Source organism: Lytechinus pictus, chromosome 7, assembly GCF_037042905.1.
Source record: "Lytechinus pictus isolate F3 Inbred chromosome 7, Lp3.0, whole genome shotgun sequence".
NCBI classification, from domain to species: Eukaryota; Metazoa; Echinodermata; class Echinoidea; order Temnopleuroida; family Toxopneustidae; genus Lytechinus; species Lytechinus pictus.
This window is the reverse complement of record NC_087251.1, coordinates 34,233,289-34,257,608: the sequence shown is the minus strand read 5'-3', so window position 1 is coordinate 34,257,608 and position 24,320 is coordinate 34,233,289. Positions and strand designations below refer to the sequence as shown.

Genomic DNA, 24,320 nt, shown 5'->3' with positions numbered 1-24,320 from the left:
TAATATTCTTTTTTTTATAACGCATATCATATACCATCTAACATGTCAATGTGCTTCCAAAGGGGTATTATTACATTTTTATTACATAATTATTGTTAATTCAATTCAGCCCTGCAAACCTTCACAAGCATAATGTCGAGCAGGAACAACAACACAGAAAATAATAAATAAAAAAATAAATAATAATAATTAACACTGTAAAGTTACAATAATTATTTCTGCAAAGCTTTGTAGGCTATGATTTTGAGCCCTATAGATGTTTACAAGATTTTTCTTATATAGAAAAGTCATCGACGAAGAAGAAATAAGTTTTCATATTGTTGTCTCTTTCCAAATGAGGTCAAATTGAATGTGCCCACCTACCCCTAACAGTATGCAGTCACAATGCCGAGACAGAACAAAGCTTTTACTTTATATCCAATGACATACTATCTGCCGGTCTGGAGTCGGTTATGTTGTTGTGACTGTGGCAAGCTGAAAAGGGATAATAATTTCATGGCATAATAATAAAAATGAGAATAGAATATTTTTCCGAGACTGAGAGAGACGTTTAGGTGCCAGAGCGTGTCAAAAACCTTTAACAGTGTGATACACGACTTACTATAGACCAAATAAGAAATGTACTACCTATATGGGTAGTTTTGGTATTGCATAATTGGATGTAATGCAGAGTGGACTATTTGTTAAACAGATAGCTATGTCCAACATCCCAGACTGCAACGACAAATAATAGTTGTCTCCTCGTTCGAACGTACACACCGTCAAATCAGCGGGGCGTATCGTTCTCTATTCACACGTGCATGTAGCGTTTACCGTCACCATAGAGACGAGGTTACACGAGTCCACCCGCGTTGCGTGGACGCGCCGCTGACAGGATCGTGTTAAGGATATATCAACACTTCCGAAACATATATATATTCCGATACATATATTCGAGTATATAATATCATGGTTGCACAGAATATATAATCGTACGCACGCACGGTCAAATACGAAAGAAGGGACTGATATTTTGTATGAAATTATTAGTAATTGCGTGAGAATTTCGGGTGGATTTTGAATAATTCTGTTTCGATTATGGCTTCAGCTGCTGTTTTGCCGAACGGGGATAGTGAGAAGTCATTGGGAGCGAAGAGGCCGGGTGTCGGACGGACGAGAAGTGCATCGAGTGTCGACAGGAAAAGTATCTATACCCGCCCAACCCCCTTCAAGGTAAGTACATTGTTTCCAATAAATACCAACAGACAAAATATAACATCCAAGAACATAATTAAAAATTTCATTAATATATCCCTGATGTCATAAGCAATATTACTGGCTATTTCGGGAAATATCTTCTTCTATTAGTTGTCATCGGTATAGATTTTTTTTTCAGAGAACGATTATAGGATGAAAAGAAGTCAAAATGATATGTTTGCTATAAAATACCCTACCATTGTTATTCATTCGGTGATAATAGCAAGCAATATATATCAAATAATGAATTACACATTAAATAAACACGATATAGAATAAAACATGTAAAATACATTATGTTCATACATTGTACTTGTAGATTATTGTATTTAGTATGATTTGGGAGAAATAAATATTCCTTTATATGGAAAAACAGGAAACGAAATTAGCAACTACGACATTATACAGAAACCAACACAGTCGTGACGCCTAATCGAATAACTTGTATCTTGTACTTGGATTATGTTTATTTCTTATCTTTGTACACCAATAAATCCGATAGGTATGTTATTGTCTGAAGGTTTCGTGATAAAATTTAGTGGCATATGCCTACTATTTGCCCGCAGGCCGAAGGGCACATCTGGGACACGACTCCCCCCCCCCCCCTCTCTCTCTTTCCGTCTGTCAGAATATTGTTTATCTGCGGTTGAGTGTTTTATACCAAGGATTTATACTGATACAAATTATAATCATATCAAAATTAAACTTGATACACTAATCTCATTCCCACTGCATTAATTTGATGATAAGCACATATTGTATGAAGGGTCCAAAGGGTCGTATGAATGACGTCTTTATTGTCTCATTCTTTTATAAGTTCTTCATTATTGTGTTTCTTCCTATATTGTAAACATAATTTTGCAGAAAACGTAATTTTCATGGGCGATTGTTAAAGGACAAGTCCTCCCCAACAAAAAGTTGATTTGAAAAAAAAAAAAAATCCAACAAGCAAAACACTGAAAATTTCATCAAAATCGGATGTAAAATAAGAAAGATATGACATTTTAAAGTTTCGCTTAATTTCACAAAACAGTTTTATGCACATCCTGGTCTGTATGCAAATTGGCAAACTGATGACATCACCCACTCACTATTTCTTTTGTATTTTATTATATGAAATATGAAATATTCTAATTTTCTCCTCCTTGTCAAGTGAAACAAAGTTTTATTTCTCCCTGAACATGTGGAATTACCATTATTTTAACAGTTTATGGTGAAGTTAAGTTGGTCTTTATTGTCAAATCTGTAAAAATTGAAATATTGTATTTTTCAAACAATAAAAAACAAAAGAAATAGTGAGTGATGGACATCATCGAATCTCTCATTTGCATATTGCTGAGTTGTGCGTTGAACTGTTTTCTGAAGATTAAGCGAAACTTAAAAATGTCATAACTTTCTTATTTTACATCCGATTTCGATGAAATTTGCAGCGTTATGTTTGTTTGATTTTTCTCTATCGATTCAAATCAACAATTTCCTGGGGTGGACTTGACCTTTAATACCATGCTCTCCAATGTTACGCCTTTCCCACGGAGATTGCTTCGCTCCTTGCACACCCCCTCCCCCTCTCTCCTGAAAATACATATAACTTCGCGAGAGTTCTATTTCACTACCTTGGAAACGCATTCGTGCGGCATGTTAGAAATTTTTTTTAAAAGTGAATTAATCCTTATTTCGTAAAATAACTTTAACTCAATAATCACTACATTCTTTAATCAGAACCGAACGGCCCTCGCAGAAAATTACGAAACACCGCGGAGTGGTCGCGAAGGATGGTGGAGAAAGGAGATACGGGAAACGCCCATGCCGGGTGCCTACGATTTCAAACCTTTCCTTGAGGATTTCGAGACACGCCCAGCTACCTACTGCTTCAAAGGGGAGGGGCGTAAGAAAGATGCAGCCAATCAGGGGAAAGGGGTGGTTCTAATGCCGGGGGCGTATGAGGCAAAGGATAACATGTACTTCTTGGATCGGACAAGGAATACGTATACCTTTAAAAACACATCGAGAGCGAAAGACCTACCTACCATCAAAGATAAGGTAAGAATGCTTACACATAAATAACATGTTCAATATTTGATATTTACACAATTCAAAAGAACATAACACCAAACGTATTGATAATAGTAATGGTAATAAGAATATTAAAAAATAAATAAAAAGGAACAATGATTTTGTTCAATAAAACATACATAAAGATAAACATCGTGTATACATTTTATATAACCTGGTTTACTATTATATGAACTTATTTCTGAATTTAAAGAGGGTTAAACGAATATACTTTTTTATTTTTTAATCAAACAACAAAGTTTTAAATCATAAACGGTAGAAATCAGAGGCGTCGATCCTGGGGGGGGGGGGGGGCAGGGGGGCGATCGCCCCACCAATGAAAATATTGGGGGGGGGCAAACATATCATTTTGCCCCCCCCCCCCCAATAATTCCGGATATACAAAAAAAAAATTGTAATGTTCAGCAAGCGAGATTGAGATACACAACTCGTTCTTTATTTAAAATCGTGCTCAAAATGTCTGCTTTTCAGATTGGAATATAAAAATTTGTAGCTCGCGCTTCGCGCTCGCATCATTTCTGTAGTAAAAACCCATACTTTTCATGATTGAATAGGTGAATGTAAATGTCCCATTTTCAGGTTTAAGCTTCAAAAGAACTCCTGCTTCGACTTGCAATAATCTTGTTCTTTATCAAAAACTTCCATTAAACTGTCATTTTTTTCAGATCGAAATATCAAAATTATCAGCTCGCGCTTCGCGCTCGCATCTATTCTTCTTTTAGATACCAACATTAATCATTAGTACCAAAAATGCTTAGAGTATCAAGCTTTCAGGTCAGAATATAAAGAAATTTCAGCTCACTTTCGGCACTCGTACTATCTGTGTAAGATATGTATCCTCATGAGTTACAAACAGCCCTAAACAGGCACGCTTTTCCTGTCAGTATGCTAAAAAAAAAATCAGCTCGCGCTTCGCGCTCGCATTAATTTGTTGGTGAGATACGTGTCTGTGTCTCATGAGTCATATATATATATATATATATATATATATATATATATATATATATGTGTGTGGGGGGTGGATGGGTGTCTTTGGAACGTTAATGATTTTGCCCCCCCAATCTGAAAAATGGATCGACGCCCCTGGTAGAAATGGAACATTGCAGTTTAAATTGTAAACGTTTCGTTTAAGATTTAAACAATACATGATCAATTTATAGGGCCTATTGTGAAGTTCAGTAAACGGGTTGTTTAGAGCTTCTTTTTTTAACTATGAATGGGCCTTTAGAGTTTAGACGTTGCATGTCAGGACAGATTAAAAGCGGTTGGCGCAAATACACATACGCGCAACATTAATTGACAAATCACTTGAGAATTTGAATTGACAAATGCAGGCATCAACAGGCCAAGTTTGTGACGATTGGTGTTTATTAATGACAATCATTTTGTTCTATCGAGACGCAGAGGAGCCCCCCCCCCCCCCCCCGTTATGCCTAAGATTGTGGTCACAGTTTGGGAAGCTAATATACTCTCAGTACATGTATATAGGCCTAAGATAATACAATAAAACATAGTTTCATCTCTTATATTAAAAAATACAAAGGCATATGGTTGACAGTCTTGACAGCAGAATGAATAAATTCTAAAATCTTAATTTACCTTGTCTCGTCGACCCCATCCCTCACTGGGTTGCTCTATAGTACAATCAGCTTTTCAGTTAATGCGATTTTATTCAAATGAACGCATGTCGAAAAGCTTCACTGTGTCCGTTTTATAATGCTGTTTTCCCATTTCACTTCAGTTCTAATACAACAATGGCATCTGATTTCATATCGGTGAAAAAAATAAGTTTTTAGTACATTATCCGCCCTTTCACACGGTTAAAAAATCGTAATTTGAATGAAGACTCCAGTGAAAATAAGGCTAATGACGAGTATTTAGCACATGTGAAACCAAACTAGAACATGATTGGAATCACGAACGCTAATCACAGTCACGATTACAATGATGATTCAAGATTCACGTGTGAAAAGGCCCATTGTCGACCACGTTATTTCAGCTTTAGCACTGCGCCTCCTGACTGACCAATTCAGTTTGGTTGCTGTTTTTGCAGCAATTTTTAACTGGGGGCTTCAAATATGCCTAACAAAAGATGTTTGTACTGACATAGCAACGGACATGGCTCATTACGTAACCCATTGACAGTGGTTGCGTCCTTCTTTGGAAGTCCCAGTTGTGGCCGCCATAAGTTAACATGTTCTGAACTCATCTACTGGTAAAAAAAAATATCAGTATGTGAAATCAGCTGAAAAACATATTGTCATAATAAAGGGGTCATAATAATATTGATAATGAAATAAACGTTAAGTCCTGTGTGGAGGAAATCAAACATACATTATGACTGTGCTGAATGCATCTATCATATTCATGTCTATTATTATTCGAGAATGCCTTTAGAATCTCTGATATTAAATTGATTTCGAGCTGGTATAAGAATCAATAATAGTAAATCTACCTGTTTCATTACAACACCTGCTTGTTTTATAGTGGTCGTTGGTGGAATTTACGAAAGCCACCTGCACGGATCCAGGCATGGCCATAATTATGCAGATTTTTTTTCCGAGGGTGAAGCGTACATTAAAAAAAAAAGAAACTCGAACGCGAGGGAGCGAAGCTTGTCATTCTGGCGCTTTGCATTTTCTTAAGCGAAATTAATGGTTTCGTGCACATTTTTTGGGAGGATTTTGTGAAAAATTTCAGTCAAAAAATGTAAGCTTTCAAAATTTATAGGGCAACTGCCCCCCCCCCCCGCTACGTAAGGCTATGGATCCAGGTTAACATGGAAGAATGATGAAAGTTGATTTAAAGACTAGATTAGATTTACATGCAAATGACAAAAAGGGCAAATGATAAAAATAGTTTTGGTAAACGTTTATCGTTTGCTCTAAATTACTCCTCTCCCATCTAAATTCATAAACAAAGTAAAATTCGAACTATCTTCAGCCATGTCAGAGTCTCTCAAGGGAAATAGATTCCGGTTTTGTTTTTTTCTGCCACCCCCCCCCCCCCCCGAACAACGAAAAAGACAATAATACAAATAACAAATAATATAAGAATAATGAAAATATACATTAATAAATAATTAGAAAAAATGAATTATTCATAAAGAAAGTACAGATGAAAAGATTGCCCCAACAGTATAACTTTCGTCTCTGTAATCTGTTTCTCGTTCAATGTTGGTTCGAAAACAATGTCTTTCAATTCTATGTAACAATGTCACAAAACCCGGTTACTGCGTTTCAGTAGTTATGACAGTATTGATTATTACGTCTATGTCAGGTATAGATTATGTTCCTCAATTGTTCGTAATAATTGAGTCCTTTTCAATCACCAACCATTGACACGAGTTTTCTGTCCTCGCTAGATAATGAAATATTGATGTGCATTGTCATCTTTTCTTTATATATTTTCAGGACGTCAACGTGTGTCCCACCTCATACAAAATGGAGAATGTTCTATCGTGTGCTGTCGAGAAGTCACCTTCAAAGTGAGTCATTTCTCATTAAGTTTCAGGAGATACTCGGTTATTTTAGATATGTTTATCAACCCCCTCATCCCCCCCCTAAAAGAATGAAGAGGAAGGGGTGATTATGATAATGAAAATACTACTCATGATAATAAATATCATGAAAGTAAAAATAATTATGATGATGATAATGATAAGATTCATAATAATAATAATAACAATAATAATAATAACAATAACAATAATTATAATAATAATAATAAAACAAATAGTAAGAAAAAGACTGAAGAAGAAGGAGATCAGATAAAGACGTTGGCAAAAAAACCTTATCAATGATTTTTATTTTGTATTTTCTTTCGCGCAGACATATGGTTTTCAAGTCCAATTCGCAGAGGTTTCCAACTATCTATTTTAAAGGGGTAAGTATTTTTATGTCCACAATAATATCTTATCTTTCAACATTAGAAGAATAAATTTATAAAGAATTATAAAATATATATTTCGATGTCTCCAGAGAAATAAAGGTTTATTTGTTTCTGCAAGAAAGACGAATGGTCTTTTTACACTGTTAGAAAATTTATCCTTAAAATAAAAGAAGTTCCTGCAGCAGAGTCTCGAGAACACCTGTAATCTTACCAGATTGCGTAATCTTACAAGAAATTGCTATTTCGTGTATGGAATCTTACACATTTCCTTAAATAAAACACCCTTTTCCCCTTTTAAACAGACCTATTCTGTTAAATTGCAGAAAAATTCATGTTTAATGAATTTACAGAATGATTCTGTTATTGCTTTCTGCAAAATCTTCTCCTTTTTTCCTGTAAAATCAGGGTTTTTTAACAGTGTAGATACGGTTAATCAGATTAACGAAACAGATCAAACGCGCATTCTGTAACTGATATTTATAACATTCAGTAACAAACCAGTTCGCTTATTTAATTTTGAAAAAAGGAAAGTCAAATTATTGATTGTTGAACTACTGTATAGATGAATCAAACTTTTTGATATTTACAAGCATTCAGTATATAATAAGAAATTATTTCACTCCCCCTTGTCAGTATCACCAAAATATTACATTATTGGTTGTTCAATTGAACAATACTTTTATGCTACAGTCCATCAAACCAGTCTCAATGATCCCTGTCTTTAGTGGCCACCAAAATTGTCTCCTATTTCAAAGAAATATCCTGTGTAAGCACGTGTCTACAATGGTCATTTCTTTTTTTTTCTATTTCCCTTGTGTGGCCTCAACAAGTTTGACTGATATATAAATTGATGTTTATTTTTCTTTGTTTATCTAGACGAAGAACCCGCCCCCGTGCCAATATGAATACCGTGAACCCCCAGCGCTGCATCAGATCTCATCTAGCTTCAAGTCACGCACGCCAAGATTTGCCACATCACATACGGTAAGAGGATGCAGATCCACAACTTACTCAGAAAATATTGTACAAAATACACTTTTTATTGTATTCTTAATTAATGTTAAAAAATACAAGATATATTGTGCTTTTGGTCGATTTTCTCTCATTCGCGTTTCCGCTTTGTTTAGTAAGACCTATATCATACAAAATCATTTATACCCCCCCCCCCCCCCATAGACCCCATTAATTCATTACAAATCACTACAAATTACAAAGAACTGAAGTTCAATTTTGTGTAACTTTGTTGGATGAGCAGTTCATTACCATTTCGTTCATTTCTATTTCGTTGTATTGCAAAATGAATAACGACTGAGCAAAATAAAACTATAAATTGGGCAGTACAGTCATGCATTTCCAAAATATTAGTAACTGTAACATATACAGTTTACGAGAAATCTTGTGACATTCATAGAAATGCTATTTGTGGGAATGATCAACATTTGGTAATTATTATTTTTTGTCATCTGTGTGCATTACAGAAAGTTCCTGGCCCGGGCTCGTATGAGAAGACCTACCAATCACCCATGCCCGCTACCATTGCCAAGATGGGTCGCAATCATGGACTCTTCTTCACAAGCGCTTTCAGTGTTTGATCAACATGGACACCATGTATCAAAAGACAGTTGATCTCGACATTGAGAGCAAACGAACGATAAAAAGATTTCGTCGATTTTTTTATATGTGATGTCATGATCTGGATGTTTATCACGACTTTCGCAGTGTTATCGTTTGTGTATAGTGACATGAATGTATGAAAAGAAAGGAACGGCGCATAGACCTACTGTGGAAATATCAAAGATTCGGGATAAAGTTCGGATTTAAAGAAAAAGAGTCTTAAAACGAGCAAGGCGATATCCATCTACAGTTACTAAATTTATAAGTTTGGCTTGTGGAAATACAAGATTAACACCAGAAATCATGGAGCGATGGAAGCAGGGGATTGAAAGTGCTGCAAACGTTTGGGAGTGAAGAAAACGCGTCAACAGTAAATAACATAAATTAGATCCGTCCATCGTCGGGAGCCTCAAAGTACTTCACGAGAATTTATATTGTTTCCTCCTAGAACTATCTCTCCCTAATGCTTCAGTTTCATCAATGACACCGACTCCAGACCGATCAAAGCTATTTCCAATGACATTGACATACCATCGGTCGGTTGAGTCGGTTTCGTAACAACAATCGTTGATATAATTGTAGTATTATTTAAGTTTTGTTCATCCCAATAAAGCTACATGTACCTCAAAAAAGTATCTCAATAATTTTTTCTCTCTACACATGATATCTAGCAATACGAAGATGTTTTTCCACATAGAGTTAACTGATGCACGCATCGCAGGAGGCCCAGTAATCTTTAGTATTGCTGAATCATCTTATACAAAATGCAACTTGGAATTCAAGTTCGACGTTTAGTAGTCCAACTAATATTTTTGTGAACCTCCCCCCTCGACTGAAACCATGTGATGCGGGCATCACAAGAGACTTACCAAAACCAGCATTATGTAAAATATTAGTATTTTTTAGGAATACTTGTATCCCATTATAATTTTCATTAAATTTGAGCAATTACTTTTTTCATCCAACCTTCTTTATTGTGTGAAGAAGTAAAAAGATGAATTAAAGTTTAAGAAAATAAACTCATAATCGCAGCTTATTCATTAATATTTTGTTAATGAATAATTATAAATTGTTAAAATATTCAAACATGTATGTAAGAGTGAATATTGCAATCTAAAACTATCTTTAAGTATTAGGTTCTGTAATACTCATGCAGTACCGGTTTCATCTATCACCCACCTTCATTTGTTTTCCTCGGATGCAATAACATTTTTTTCACAATGGAAAGGTGTTTACTTTCATGCGAGTTAAAAGTTAAATTTGACACATTTATCAATTGGAAATAATGTACATTATTTTTCAGCTATTAATTAGTCTAAAGACCAAGTCTTTCATTATAGGAAAATGATTTTGAATATTGAATTGATGTGGATGCATGTGCCTATACATACTTTGAAAAAGAGATGTGGATGCTTAAATACTTGAAATATAATCCTATGAAAACATTAGAGGTTTTTTGTACCATTTTGTCTGAAACTGGGACCTGTTTCACAAAACTTGTTTAAAAAAACAAATGTTGAAAATGTATGATAAGTTTGTGATTAGCCTATTGAATGACATGATCTCACAAATAATAAAAGTAGTTTCTAATACAACTAACAATGTATAACAAACATGATTAAAAAGACCAATATTCTGGAAAATATTTGAGTATACTACATATTATGAATGATATATGAAGTCATATACCATGACAATAGTTAGCATATTATGCATTTCAATCCCTGATAATGATAAAAATAATAATAGTGATAAACATAATATGCATTGTACAACAAATATATAGCATCATTATTATGAACACAATATCACGACATTAAAACTATCATTTTCCATCAAGCTATGCATACCCCATTTCACTTTTCTTCCTTTTTAATGATAAATATTAACACAACAGGCAAAAAATGTGTATTATACTCTGTTCAAAATAATGAATTTGAATGTTAACCATTAATGTCATAACTTTTTTGCATGCAGTTTATATAGACCACAGGAGCAAATAATTACGTTTTGTTCTGTTGAGGCTCATTAATGAAAGAATTTGTTCAACTTGCTAAGCTCCTCCAAAATTAAATCTACAAAACATCTGGATCGTATTACGACTTTCATTGAGCACTGGGCATCTATAGGATTCAACCTGAATTTAGATTGCAGGGGCCCTTTGTAGTTTATGATGCAGTTATTCCCAAAATATTATATCATCAGAATGTATGAGTGATAGGATTCTGATAATTAGGTTTTTTTATATACATTTGCATAATTGTGAGATTTCCTTGTTGTCTTTTCCAATTCTCAACATATTTCACCTATGCAATAAAGTGTTTTGTTGCAATATTTCATGCTGAACAGTGCTTACAAAAGAGACATTGTACATTTTTCATATTTGATTTGTATCATATAGATTTTTATTGCTAATAAATTGAAACCATCAAAATATGATTAATATCAATGAGTTTTTTCTGATTTACATGAATTACATCGAGGCAGGGTATGAAATAGACAGTTCAAAGTGAGAAAGAAAAGTAACAAAACTAAGAACAGAATTGAGGAGGGAAGGGATACAAACAGAGAGCAATTGTCAATAAATAAATGAAAAAAGAGAGAATGAGAGAAAAAGACAGAGTGGAGAGAGAGAGAGAGGGGGGGGATATGGAGAAATTATAAATTACTTGAGAAAAATATAAAAAGAAAAATATATAGATTTAGATCACTTGAAGTGCATCCCACACACAGAATTACTTTAAATAGAGAAATTCAGACAAGCATGTAGCACTGAAAATTCATCAAAATTGGAAGTAAAAAGTTGAGGCATTTTAACTTACAATATTTCACATAGTTGTATGCATATCCTGGTCAGTATGCAAATGAGGGAGTTGATGTCACACACTCATATATGAAATGCATATTTTTCAGTTTATATAAATTTGATGATAAAAAGGATATTAAAAAAATCACAATAAGTAATCATGAAAAAGCATATTAAGTTTCAGATCTTATAGGGAAAATTAAGTACTGTACATCACATTTCATATGATAAAAAAAGAAGAATCGGTGTGTGATGTCACTGGTTCCTTCATTTGCATACGGCTCATAATATGTGGTGAAAATGAACAAATTTAAACTTTTTACTTTTCTTTCCGATTTTGATAAAATTTATGGTATTACGCTCATTTGATTTTCACTGATAATTCTGATCAATCTTTTTGTATGGGTGGATTTCTCTGTGCCAACTGTTCATCTTTGACGAAAATAGAAATTCCAATGTTGGAATCAAATAGTTCCATCATTAATTCATTACAACAATTTAAGTTATCAAATGGTAATGGATATAATTCAATAATAACAAGAAAAAAATACAAGAAAAATATATGAGGTATGTTTCAACGAGATAAGGATAATTAGATATCTGCATATGGATGGGAGACAATGTTCAAAGTAACATATCGAAGGTAATTTCTAATATATAAGAAAATCAGGAACTTTGGAGTTGTGATAAACGGAATGTTTGGGTGTATTCACAAGCTCAATCCCATTAACTACTCAATATATACTTCACACAAATATATGCTTTCTGATTGATCTTATACTTACTCATATATAAAAGATAGTTCAAGATTTCTTTTTTTATATACAATAATTGGGAAGAAGCTTTCAAGATCTTACAATGGTTTGGTCAAGCTCTATATTCAAACTTAATGTTATCATGATTGCACTTAAATTCAAATAAATTCATAGAAATTGTATGAAAAAGCTGGCCTTGGAATCACAATGAAAACAATGATAACCTTCAAAGAGATATTCAAATTTTCCAAATATTTAATTGATAGAAAATGATGTTAATGTTTCTTTATCAAATTTAAATTTATAAGGTTACATTTGATGTATGGACTATGGTAAAGCAGTAACCTCTTGAGAGGTTTTAGGAAGTATGTGTAAAGTCTTCAGAAATAACTTATAGCATAAGATGAATTTTCTCATTTACAGGATATAATCCTATATCTTTACATAATACTTCTTAAGGAAGTGAAAAGAAAATCAATTACATAATCATACGAGTGTTACACAATAATTTGAAATATAGATATAAAACAATGCAGTTTAAGAAATGAAAACAAAATAATACAAATGTTTCATGAAGGAAGTCATATAATTTCAAAAGACATTTTAAAAAAAATCAACCCACTTGTGCACATGAATAAAAATGCGGTATAAACTTCTAGTAAAAAAAAGGTCAGGAGTGGTGTGGATATTCTTTTGACATGATTCCATTATGGTGTCATCATAATTTCATATGATGAAATTGGAATAACAATTTCATTCAATTGAATATTTTCATTTTTTTTTATTTTTACACCATGAATCACATTGAGTAATGCCTTGGTTAAAGTGATTGGTTAACATTGGTTTGACTTTTTAAAAAATCTGAGCTAGAAGGTCACACTTGTCACCTGTGTGTGTGATATGTTACAAAAATGAAGCCCAGAAAAAATTGCATTCGAAAATAATTATTTAGTGCTTCAAAAATTGAAATATAAAGTTACCGAAAACACCATCTTAATTTCATCCCATACACTTATGTGTACTATTTAGGCGTCTATAAGACGCCTATTTACAAAATCGGGGTTTGCCTTGTAGTTTTAGCTTTTCATTCTCAATAGTGGTTGTTTTCAGGGTATATTAGTTCTAATACATGCACTTGTACACATGTTTCATCTTGGTTTGAGAATTTTTTAAATCGGCTGCTCACAAAGTTAAACAATACCTTTAAGTGGCTGAAATAACCTATATGTTTTCTCATTCAATCCTATTTCTCAATATCAAGAATTGCCTTTTGGTCACGATATAAAATGTCAAAATAATCAAATTCCTTATATGAGAAAAAAACCTCTGTGATGTTGAAAAAAGGCATGAAATAAGAATTCAGCTTTCCATACATACTTTGCCTGCTCAGCATTCACAGGTTATAACATCCAGGTGTAACAGCCCCTTTAAATAGCACAATTCTATTAAGATCATTTGCCCTGACCTAACTAACTGATATCTTCTCAAATTAAAAAATAAACAAATGTGGGACTAACATTACAAGGATTTTGCCTGTACTCCATCACTGAACAATGTAGTTATGAATTCTGTCATCAACAAGTTTATGACAGAAACTGATAAAACACCATTCTTAAGCCAATCGGTGACAACTTCCTATCAGATAATCAATCACTTGGAACCATGAGGTATCATCAATATTATTTTCCAAAGGGTTAAACCATGATCAGCCCTTGCACTTTCAGTGAGCCCTTCAGATGGCAAGGCAATAGTTTAGAAAATCACCTTAGAACCACGGCCAGGAGATTGAAAGGGCAGCAACGTAGCTGTGGTGGGCACCAGCAGCAACCGCATTCATCGACTTGGGTTGAAGAAAGCCCTTGTAAACAACGGTCATATCATCTGCTACCAGAGGTCTCGTCATCGGCTTGCTCTTCAGCAGCTTCCTGTGTTACTGCCTGTAAGAAGTCTCTCATCAGCAACTCCTGCAGTTCTTCAGTAGACAAGGCTTGCTCGGGGAACATCCTCCTCTTCAGAGCAGCTACCTGAGTATCACCGCTAGCATCGCAGTCACCATCATAGAAATCATGGGCGGAGTCAGAGGAGATGAGATGTCTGGCTGAATCCTGCCTGGCTTCATCAAGAGTTCGGAGGATATCTCTGGAAGTTATTTTCTTGTTCGATGCTTGACCAGTACTTGTTTTTCCCCGAAGCCTTTGCAACTTCACCTCTGCAGAAAGATAGAATAAAATGATATAAATTAACTTTCCATTTATGCCCACAATTACATGGCAAACCGCTCTTTCACACATGCAGAGTAAAAGTTAGGCAATAATCCGAATGCTCATGAATCTATTTTCTTTATTGAATTAATTCAATTCCATAATTTTGACCTTAGACATCAATACTTCTTACTAGTGAAGTAAAATTGATAGAGGACTTCATGGGTTAGATGTGGTGGCACGAGAGATACGATGGAGTGGTTGAGTGGTTAGTTATTATGACAGACGGGACAATACTGACAAGGATTGAGACTCACAAATACGACAAATGGGTTACTAACGGTATGAGACACTGACAACAACAAATAATTACTTGACACTTGTACTAAAGATTCCACAAGGTAGCAGGTTGCTTGTACTTAACAGACAATTGCGCAAAGTGCAGGAGCAGCTGGGTTGCATGCATCCACACTCGTTGGCATCTTCTCCCTATATTTTATCTCATATGCCTGATCCCAACCTAGGACCAACTTCTGTGTGTTGTGTGACACAAGGGTAGCGACGCGGGAGAACACATTCATACTGCTCCAATCAGGAGCGCCCCTCACACACACTCAATACTTAATATATATGTAGACACATAGACCAATACACAGACTAATAGTAATACATATCAGTATGCTACTACATGTAAATGGCAAAATTACTTCACTAGGAATGATTTGACAAATTATTTGGTTCAGGAATTGTATTCGATACATTTCAAATTCAAACTAACTTTGTAAGTTTGTCTTTGTTAGGGCGTTCAGTATTTGGGTAAACACCCACAAACACCCACCCATGGGTGCATTACTGCCGCCGTGTACAGGAAAATTGAAGGCACGGCCCCGGGGGGGGGGGGGGGGGGGGGCACTCAGTATATAATGCATAGTGGGTATGTGCCGCGGAGGGGACCCCCATTTTTACACTCAAATTTCCGTTCCAGGGCATAGCATTTTCATCTTATTAAGAAAAAGATCTAAGAAAGCCGCTCCAAAGCATAGCATTTTCTTCTTATCGAGAGAAAAGAAGAAAGAAATCCGCTCCAAAGCTTCGCATATTTTTCGTTACGCCGTTCCGGTCGCATTGATCCGCCACAATGAGCTGCAATTTTGGTGAAAAGCGGCCGCTGAGCGCTGTCCGACCATCGCCTCTGCGCGAGCGTACCCGGCGCCAGTGCCGCTGGGCTAGCTGCAAACTAGCTGCATATACACGTATGCCCGTTCCATAGGGATGCACACGCAAGCGACCCGTTCCAAGGACCCCCGTTTTCACAAACATTTTGTCGTTCCGAAGCCCGTTCCGAGGACCCTCCTTTTTACAATAAGCCTGCGGCACATACCCACTACTTTTTTGGTCGAGTGCCCCCCCCCCGGGGGCGCGGTGCTTGCAAAATTGCAACAAACTCTCGCGAATTTCAGAAGTTTGTTAAACCAGGTACTTCTACGAAACTTACTTAACGATTTGAAGTCAATTCCCCCTAATAGTAATATGATGAATATCCCTCAAATAGCGTCATTTACATGTAAGCGTTGATTTTTCTTCTCGTTGACAAAATACGGAGCTTGCTTGCTATTTCCCAAATTTTTTGTCTAATTAGCTAAAGAGGGCGCGCGATTTATCTTCATATCAAAGACACTACATGGGAAAGACTAGGCCCAAAAACTGTTTTACACGTAAATCGATGCAAAACGTTACGCGAAGTCGGCAAAGTGTCCAATCTTTTTACTGTAAAGACTTTGGTGGAATGTGTATTGACAAACGAACGGTAGCACTGCGGGCTTCGTTCAAGGTACGTAGAATTTTTATTTTTTGTTTAATTTGTCACCGCTTTGAATGTTTTCCAAAAAGTATTGTCGTCAGCAAAAATAATTTAAAAGGTACGTTTTTTAAGTTATTGCATTTATTGGTGTCTATATTTTATCAACAATCATGGGAATTGCGCATACAATGAATCAAGAATCTAGTTTTAAAATACCGATGAGCTGAATTAAGGTAGTGAATTGTACTAGCGCCACCAACGACCTTCCTTTTATTTCCGTGGAAGAGACATGCGAAGCAATGACAAACAACCAGCGCGTCACCCATGGGCTCATATCATCTCGCGTGCGAAGGAATATCATTCATAATAACGCGACACACACGACACATCCATATACTACTGGGCTTTCGCCCACATAAAACATCACACATAATTAGGGATTTCACATTCTGCTATGACACTTACCCAATCGTTTAGATCCTTCCGTGACTTCTCCTTGAAGTTTCTTCTAAAAAATATGTATATTTTCTTGATCTTTAGTGAAGATTTCACGGAGATAAAATTTGGTCAGCGCCGATAGCAATTTTCGTCTAAAGAGGGCGCGCAATTTATATTCATATCAAAGTCACGACAAGGGAAAGACTAGGCACCTAGACTATTTTACACGCAAATTGACGCAGGTCATTACGCAAAGTCCGTGAAGTGTCCAATCTTTTCATTGTAAAGACTTTGGTATACCGTATTATTGATGTTCGTTAAAGCCTGTACTGCTGGTTTCGTTCCAGGCACGTATATTTTTTTCAATTTTTCTTTATTAGTCATTGTTTTAAATTAATTGCAGAAAAGTGTTATCATCGCCAATAATAATCTTGAATTATATTTTTGACATGTTTGAAGGTATTTCATTTATTGGTGCCCGTAATTAGTAAATTAATCATAAGAATTGCGCATTCAAAGAATTTAGACACAGTTATAAAATTACCGAGGAGCTGAATCAAGGTTGTGAAATTTATTAGCGCCACCAACGGGCCTCCTTGTATTTCCGTAGAAGAGACAAGCGAAGTTACTTTCCAGGCCGAGGTAAGCGAAATTTGCTCTTTTTGACCGATTATTATATTCAAATTACATTTTTAATTTTTTAATGTATTGCTACTTACCGGAAAGAGCCCCGGTGAGTAGCGAGAAGGAGTTTCGGCAAATATTACTTCAGCAATGAAGCGATGTTTGCCGACTACTTCGAAATCAAGGGTCAAACACGGTTCGGTGTACGAGGTTAGTATATACTAACCTCGTACTAGTGTGAGTGCCAGCGCGTAAGTCGTAACTAAAAAAAAAAGTGATTTCTTGCCCTGGCTTGCCTCTTGCCTGGCCTTGATTCTGATTTAACTTGATCTTGAGGCCCGTTCTCTAATTAGATATTGCTTTGATTTTGAATGGAAATATAATAAGCCTAAGACTAATTCGGAATTCGGCTGGACACCAAAATGCAACGCCAACGGCAACGCAAAAATTAAAATACCCCAGGCCTACGCTGATATCAACCAGTGGGACCGTGTATTGAAAAAAAAAAAAGACACTTGCCTAAAGACTGTAAATAACCGTCTGCTTGCCATTCTTCCCTTTCTTGATTCTGCTTATTGTAGCTGCTTGTATTACTATTCACCGGTGAAAAGTCATCTTCGAAGGAAAGTTCATGGTTTTCTCTCTCCTCTTCACTGATTTTCCCAAATGCAACATCATTCCGACTTTGGTCGTCACTTTCCATTTTGTTACGGAGACTGTCTAAGACCAACCAGCAGAGGGCATTTTTTTCTTTTTTAGGAGGATCTTTCATCATCATAAATTTATCACTTTAGGCTGGCGTTGCATTCTGCTGGATGCTATGGATTTGGAGGGGGTGCATGGAGCCTGCCACCCCCCCCCCCAAAAAAAAAAAGATGTCGTTTGTTGAATAATATTTTTTCCAACATCATTTTTTTTTATCTGGCGAAGCCCAAGTCGGTTACACAAATTCATGATTGATTCAGAAACGATTACATTTTTGGCTTGCTTGCTTCTTACACTTGGACCCCCCCCCCCCCCGGAACCAATGCCCCTCAAAATTTTCACCTCAACACACACCATGCACTCACTGTTATGACAAAATTTTAATAATTGAATGAGACGATTTTTTAGTTTGGTGTTTTGCCTTTATGTCATCAGAATGACAGTACCACAAAGGAAAATAAAACTGGTCTTATATATTCTCACTTATGTTGAGCTTATTGTGTGATTAAAGAGGAAGTTCACTCTGAAGAAAAGTTTGTTGTGAAAATACAAGGAAAAAATAAAAAATAGTGGTGAAGGTTTAAGGAAAGAAAGTTATAAGAATTCGAAGTTTTTTATTTGTACCGTCATATAAGCTATATGTAATATAAAATGCATAAATTTCATTTTTTAGTGGTTTATTAAAACTAAAAAATAAAATCTCTCAGGAGCAGTGGTAAAATAATTTGTCTTGATATTATGCTGAAGGCAGAATAAAAACCATGTTCATTTTTTTTAGAAAATGACATTTTATTGATTTGTTTTACTACACGATATATAAGGACAATGTAGCATACAAGTCACAAGTCAAACATTTCGAATAATAAATATTTCTTAATCTTTGATGGATTTACTCAAACCTTCACCAATTTTTAAAATAATTTTTTGCTGGTATTTTCGTCAGGGTGAACATCCCCTTTGATGGGATGATTTCCAGTTTGATGTACTTTAGTACTTTGCTAATTTTTGTCATCAGAATGGCACCGTAATGTACATTAGCCACCCTCCAGAACTAGAATGTGGCAGCTAGGTTACATAGATTATGGGATGTGCTCATGCATATAACATTTCATTTGTCACTTACAATTTTAAGTGACAAAATAAAACAAAGGAAATTAAAACTAACAGCTACAAGAATAGAAATTTTGAACAGAATATAATTTTCAAATATTATGTTTCATTTTACCCTAAATTTGGAAAAATATACATGTACTTCCCATGAATATTACATTGACTTTCAAATTTCTTCATTCTTAAAATGTCCTTCAAATTCCGATATAAATGCTCAATTCTCTTTTACAATGTACACTCCAACCATTTAACTACACAAAGAGATCTCCAAACTTCGTTTCATTCTCTTGTCCTTGCATCATCTATCCACTTTTGATATATTCCTATTATTTTGTGCAATAAAAGATAAGTCTCTTTTATTGCACAATATACAGTCTGGTTTTCTATCCCCTTTCCTTTCGAGGCCTCCATCACTTTCAAGCTCCAAGCTTAAGATGGAGGTCTCCCACATTTCTATATATATATGTTCAGTAATTAAAGAAAATGTATATATAGATATAATTTTCACAGTACAGTTGATATTTTATAATGATTTATGTGCATTATTCATTATGTTTAAAAAAATATTTGCCTATTATGTAATATTGAAAAAAAAAAATTATACTTGTATATTCTTTGTTTTTGTTTTGAAATGTGGAAATAAAATAAATAAAATAAAAAAATCTCATATCTCATTAGTTTACTCCAACGATGTTGTAGGACTAAGCCTGTTCATCGATCAAAGTAGAATGTCTATTGCTGCTCTCCTTCAGACAAAATTAGATGCGCTACTTATGTTGGCAGGGAGGGCAATCGCCCCACCAATGAAAATATTGGGGGGGGGGCAAACATATCGTTTTGCCCCCCCAATAATTCCGCATCTGCAAAAATAAAATAATGATATTATAATGTTACACAGAAATCAGCAAGCGAGATTGAAATACACAACTCGTTCTTTATCTAAAATCGCGCTCAAAATGTCTGCTTTTCAAATTGGAATATAAAATTTTTCAGCTCGCGCTTCGCGCTCGCATCATTTTTGTAGCAAAAACCCATACTTTTCGTTATTAAATAGGTGAAATTGTCCCCTTTTCAGTTCTTAACCTCAAAAGAACTCCTGCTTCGATTTGCAACAATCTTTTGTTGGATATATATCTTGTTCTTTATTAAAAACGTCCATTAAACTGTCATTTTTTCAGTTAGAAATGTCAAAATTTTCAGCTCGCGCTTCGCATTCTATTGTTCATTTACAATACCCATCTTAATTATTGGTACTCAAAACGCTTAGAATATCAAGCTTTCAGGTCAGAATATAAATAAATTTCAGCTCGCTCTCGGCACTCTCATTATCTGTTAGTGAGATACATGTCGTCCTCATGAGTTACTACAAAAAGTCCTAAACAGGTACCTTTTTCCCGTTTCCAGGTCAGTATACTAAAAAATTTCAGCTCGCGCTTTGCGCTCGCATATTAATTTGTTGGTGAGATATGTGTCTCTTTCTCATGAATCATGTACATATATATATATATATATATGTAGGCCTATATATATATATAGGCCTATGTGTGTGGGGGGGGGGGGGTGGTTTGTTCATTTTGTGTGATCGAACGCCTTTGGAACGTTGATTTATGATTTTGCCCCCCCAATCTGAAAAACGGATCGACACCCCTGGTGGCAGGGGTATCGTAGACAGCAAAACATTCCATGAAAACACACGAGAATCGAAAATCACTCAAAATCATAGGCAATCTTCTCCCAATGCTTATCCAATCTATTCTTAAATGCAATCACTGAACAAGCAGTAACTACATCTTCTGGGAGACTGTTCCACACATCTATCACTCGGTTAGCAAAGATCAAGACGTGAATATCTTTTCTCTAGCTTTCTCATTGTTCCTCATATTCTTTGTATTTCATAGTAATACTCAAACAAAACTCTCAATTTACATTTAACATTTCTTTCATATTTATTAAAGCGATATATGGTATAATATATAAATAGTCATTATGTTCAAGATAGAGATGTTTATACGTGTAAATTTCTATTGTTTCTTCTCATTTATCTCCTGTATATTCACCACTTTTTTGCAACTTTTATCATTAATGGAAGGGATAAACAGCATGAATCAATACATATGTCTATATTATTTGTCAAATTCCCTTTTTATAATATTCATATTACTGTAATAAAATGTTTTATTTGTACATGCTTGTTGTTTATCAGCTAATAAGATGAGAATTGTAGGGACATAGATTCTAATTCTGCTCAGTGTACATTTGAAAACAATCTTAAACTTCCTTGGTAATTCCAAACTTGCTTAGTAATCCAGATCACAATGCACATTTAACATTATTTCAAATTACCATGCCATGCAAAATCTTTATGGGACTAATTCACAAATCATTGAAAATATTACATGCTCAAAGCAGATGGCTAAAGCTTGTGAATATATTCTTAAAATAAATACATATACACAATAAACAGAAAGTTCCTTAAAATAACTTGCCCAGCAAGCACATCATCCTCTTTATTTTCAGAAATAGAATTTGAAGAAACCAAATTTTGAATAAATGATACTGTAATAATCACAACATTATACCTCATACAAAGGGCTCTTTGAAATGACTTAAAGGTGAAAAAAGGAAATAATGATATCATTTTACAACAATAAATTTTTTGTCACAAATGTAGACAAATGTGAAAATTACCAGACGAGGAAATATTACATATAAGTAGAATGGGATGTATCTACCGGTATGCAGTTGTAGGTGTATCAATATGGTATAGTTGCAACAATCGTCTGGTACTACACAATTTATCAAAGTACCATACAAAAAATGATCATACAAATATTGCCCCCTTACCCTGCTCCATAACTTAACCAAACCTTTAACTTTTATTTTTAGGTACATTCACTTGCAAATAGAACATTTGTTAACCCCCCTTCTCTCTCCTCTCTCACTCACTCTCTTATACTCTTACTCTAACCCCTCCTCTTTCTCTGTCTGTCTCTCTGCCTTTCTCTTTCTCCCATCTCCTTCCTTTCTCCCTCCAACAGAATATTAGATTGAGTTTTCAAGTGGGCCACCTATGATTTATACACTCAGTACTCAAAATTTTATGACCAATTTGACCTCTAACATTTACATCATCAGTAAAGTAAATCTCTCATCATCTTACTAGTAAAGCGTTTCAAACAAATATATTAATCAAATATTGATATATTTTCTTTCTTTCGCATATCATACTTTATTCAAGGCAAATTTGAGCCCACTAATCAAGGTGGAAAAGTTCATATATGAGATATAGAAGGATCTACGGAATTGCATCTCTAAGAAGAAGAAAGGACGGCATCATGAAAATATCTTTTACAAAGACAAAATAAGCTGTATGCACTTCAGTCTTCATCGTCTGAGAAAACATCTGTCGCTTGTGACAGGGAAGTCATCTGACGGCTCACTCCACCTTTTGCCCCCCAAAAGAAAATATAAAAAAGTTAGAATTCAATTAAAAGCATTAATGTTTTTAATCACTTGTGTGCTTAATTTAACAAAATTTAATGTAAATAATAACTTTGACCTTTGACCGTGATAGCCTCTAAGCTACTCAGATCATTGTCACTCCTAAATGCACACTTGGAGCAAGTTTTAAACTGATCCATCAAACAGTTCTTTGGCTATCACAAGAACAAATAAGGGCCAGGATGCAATAAATAATGCCTCAAGTAAACACCGATGGTGCGCTAAGGCATAAACATATGAATAAATTAAATACCTTAAAAAATATATATCTTATTAAATGACAATGTGGTGAAATATTCAAGTGTTATGCCTACACGCTACACCCATTACTGGGCATTATATACGTCTTTGAGTCGTCTGTCTCATTTTCGTACTCGCGACAACTTGAGAGCTATTTTACAAATAACTTCAAACTTTTTACTCATATAGTAGTGACAATCAATAAACTCATAATGGATTGGAGGGTCAAAAGGTCAACGTTTACAGACTTTATTCTATGTATGAATATGAAATTATCTTGTTCTCATAAAAACCAGAGAACTGCTAGAGGGACCGACTTCAAAGTGGGCCCACATATGCAAATGGGAGCAAACTTGATCTGATTAGATTTTGAGGTAATGAGGTCAAAGGTCAAAGAGAAAATTGAATATATACATGAGAACAATCATTCTTTCTATAAATAAAGGGTGGTTTGACGGATCAACTTCAAACTTGGTACAAGTACACACATATGGGCATGCGCAATAATCTCATCCTTATGCAAATATCTGAAATACGCATACAAAGCTTTTATTTACATTGCCAAACATTCAGTCACTTATCACCAGTTTAAAGGGAAAATCTTCAACACCAAAAGTAATGTTAGTTACCGAGACATTCAAGAAATTAGCCCCAAGACCGAAACAAGACCAAGTCCAAGACATAGGGTCCATCAAGACCAGCCTCAAGTCATAATAATTATCAAACGAGCTGGATTTATACAGCACTTTTTTGCCAAAGGATACAAAAAGCAACTACCATCATCCCCCCTTTATTTAGAGCTACCACTTTATCAGCAGCGCTCAGTGCATAAAACAATGAAAGTATATGATAACTTGATGAATGATGAAGCAGGGGCCTACCTTGCATCGGTGCTGGTTTGGTTGGCGTCCCTGCAAAGCCTCTGAGAAAAACAGAACAAATATTTGCACAAAGAAAAGAACGGTGAGGAAAATCAAACTACACATTCTCTAATAGGTGAATAGTTTATATTATATTAGAGGTAAGGTTGTTGAATAAGAAAAATTCAGCAAGTTATAATCAGGGGAGGATTCAGCAGGGGATTAGACACAATGCATTCTGTACAAACAACATGGATCATGAAATGGTGTTGTATCTTTCTCCGCTAGATCCCCTACTGAGTATTTACTATATATAGCAAGAGGAGACCATGTTTTCAAGGAAATATATATAGAAAGATGAACAATCTACACTATGTCAATGATAAAAGGTATTTACAGTAATAGTATTTCATTTTCATTACACTGTGTCAGAATAGGAATATGAGGTAGACCAAATGCTTTGTA

The 24,320-nt window shown here is 35.0% G+C and overlaps 3 protein-coding genes across 3 annotated transcripts in view; 1 reads left to right on the top strand and 2 right to left on the bottom strand.

The window, feature by feature from the left end:
• Window positions 1-413: 413 nt before the first annotated feature.
• LOC129264501 (protein STPG4-like) lies at window positions 414-11,250 on the top strand. The gene is made up of 6 exons (XM_054902387.2): window positions 414-1,212; window positions 2,956-3,276; window positions 6,723-6,796; window positions 7,140-7,194; window positions 8,077-8,184; window positions 8,679-11,250. Exons 1-6 carry the CDS (start codon window positions 1,078-1,080, stop codon window positions 8,790-8,792), a joined length of 807 nt encoding a protein of 268 aa, XP_054758362.2. The 5' UTR covers window positions 414-1,077; the 3' UTR covers window positions 8,793-11,250.
• On the bottom strand, window positions 11,197-18,179 carry LOC129265803 (coiled-coil domain-containing protein 32-like). The gene is made up of 2 exons (XM_054903739.2): window positions 17,959-18,179; window positions 11,197-14,584 (listed from the first exon to the last, which is right to left on the bottom strand). The coding sequence occupies exons 1-2, from the start codon at window positions 18,140-18,142 to the stop codon at window positions 14,253-14,255; spliced, it is 516 nt and encodes a 171-aa protein (XP_054759714.2). The 5' UTR covers window positions 18,143-18,179; the 3' UTR covers window positions 11,197-14,252.
• Window positions 18,180-21,181: 3,002 nt separating this feature from the next.
• The window catches only part of LOC129264514 (protein phosphatase 1 regulatory subunit 36-like), a 37,644-nt gene continuing 34,505 nt past the window's right edge, over window positions 21,182-24,320 (bottom strand). The window contains exons 15-16 of the mRNA XM_054902397.2: window positions 23,877-23,917; window positions 21,182-22,699 (exon numbers count right to left, since the gene is read on the bottom strand). Of these exons, the coding sequence (XP_054758372.2) occupies window positions 22,632-22,699; window positions 23,877-23,917 (109 nt within the window). The 3' untranslated portion in view covers window positions 21,182-22,631. The remainder of the gene's footprint in view (window positions 22,700-23,876; window positions 23,918-24,320) is intronic.

What these genes read in the sequence shown, in the direction of transcription:
- LOC129264501 (XM_054902387.2), top strand. Translation starts at nt 1,078, where the DNA reads ATGGCTTCAGCTGCTGTTTTGCCGAACGGGGATAGTGAGAAGTCATTG. An exon ending in TACCTACCATCAAAGATAAG is followed by an intron (nt 3,277 to 6,722) that starts GTAAGAATGCTT and finishes ATATATTTTCAG; the next exon opens with GACGTCAACGTGTGTCCCAC. An exon ending in CAACTATCTATTTTAAAGGG is followed by an intron (nt 7,195 to 8,076) that starts GTAAGTATTTTT and finishes TTGTTTATCTAG; the next exon opens with ACGAAGAACCCGCCCCCGTG.
- LOC129265803 (XM_054903739.2), bottom strand. Translation starts at nt 18,142, where the DNA reads ATGGAAAGTGACGACCAAAGTCGGAATGATGTTGCATTTGGGAAAATC. An exon ending in CGGTTATTTACAGTCTTTAG is followed by an intron (nt 14,585 to 17,958) that starts GCAAGTGTCTTT and finishes ATCTTTCTGCAG; the next exon opens with AGGTGAAGTTGCAAAGGCTT.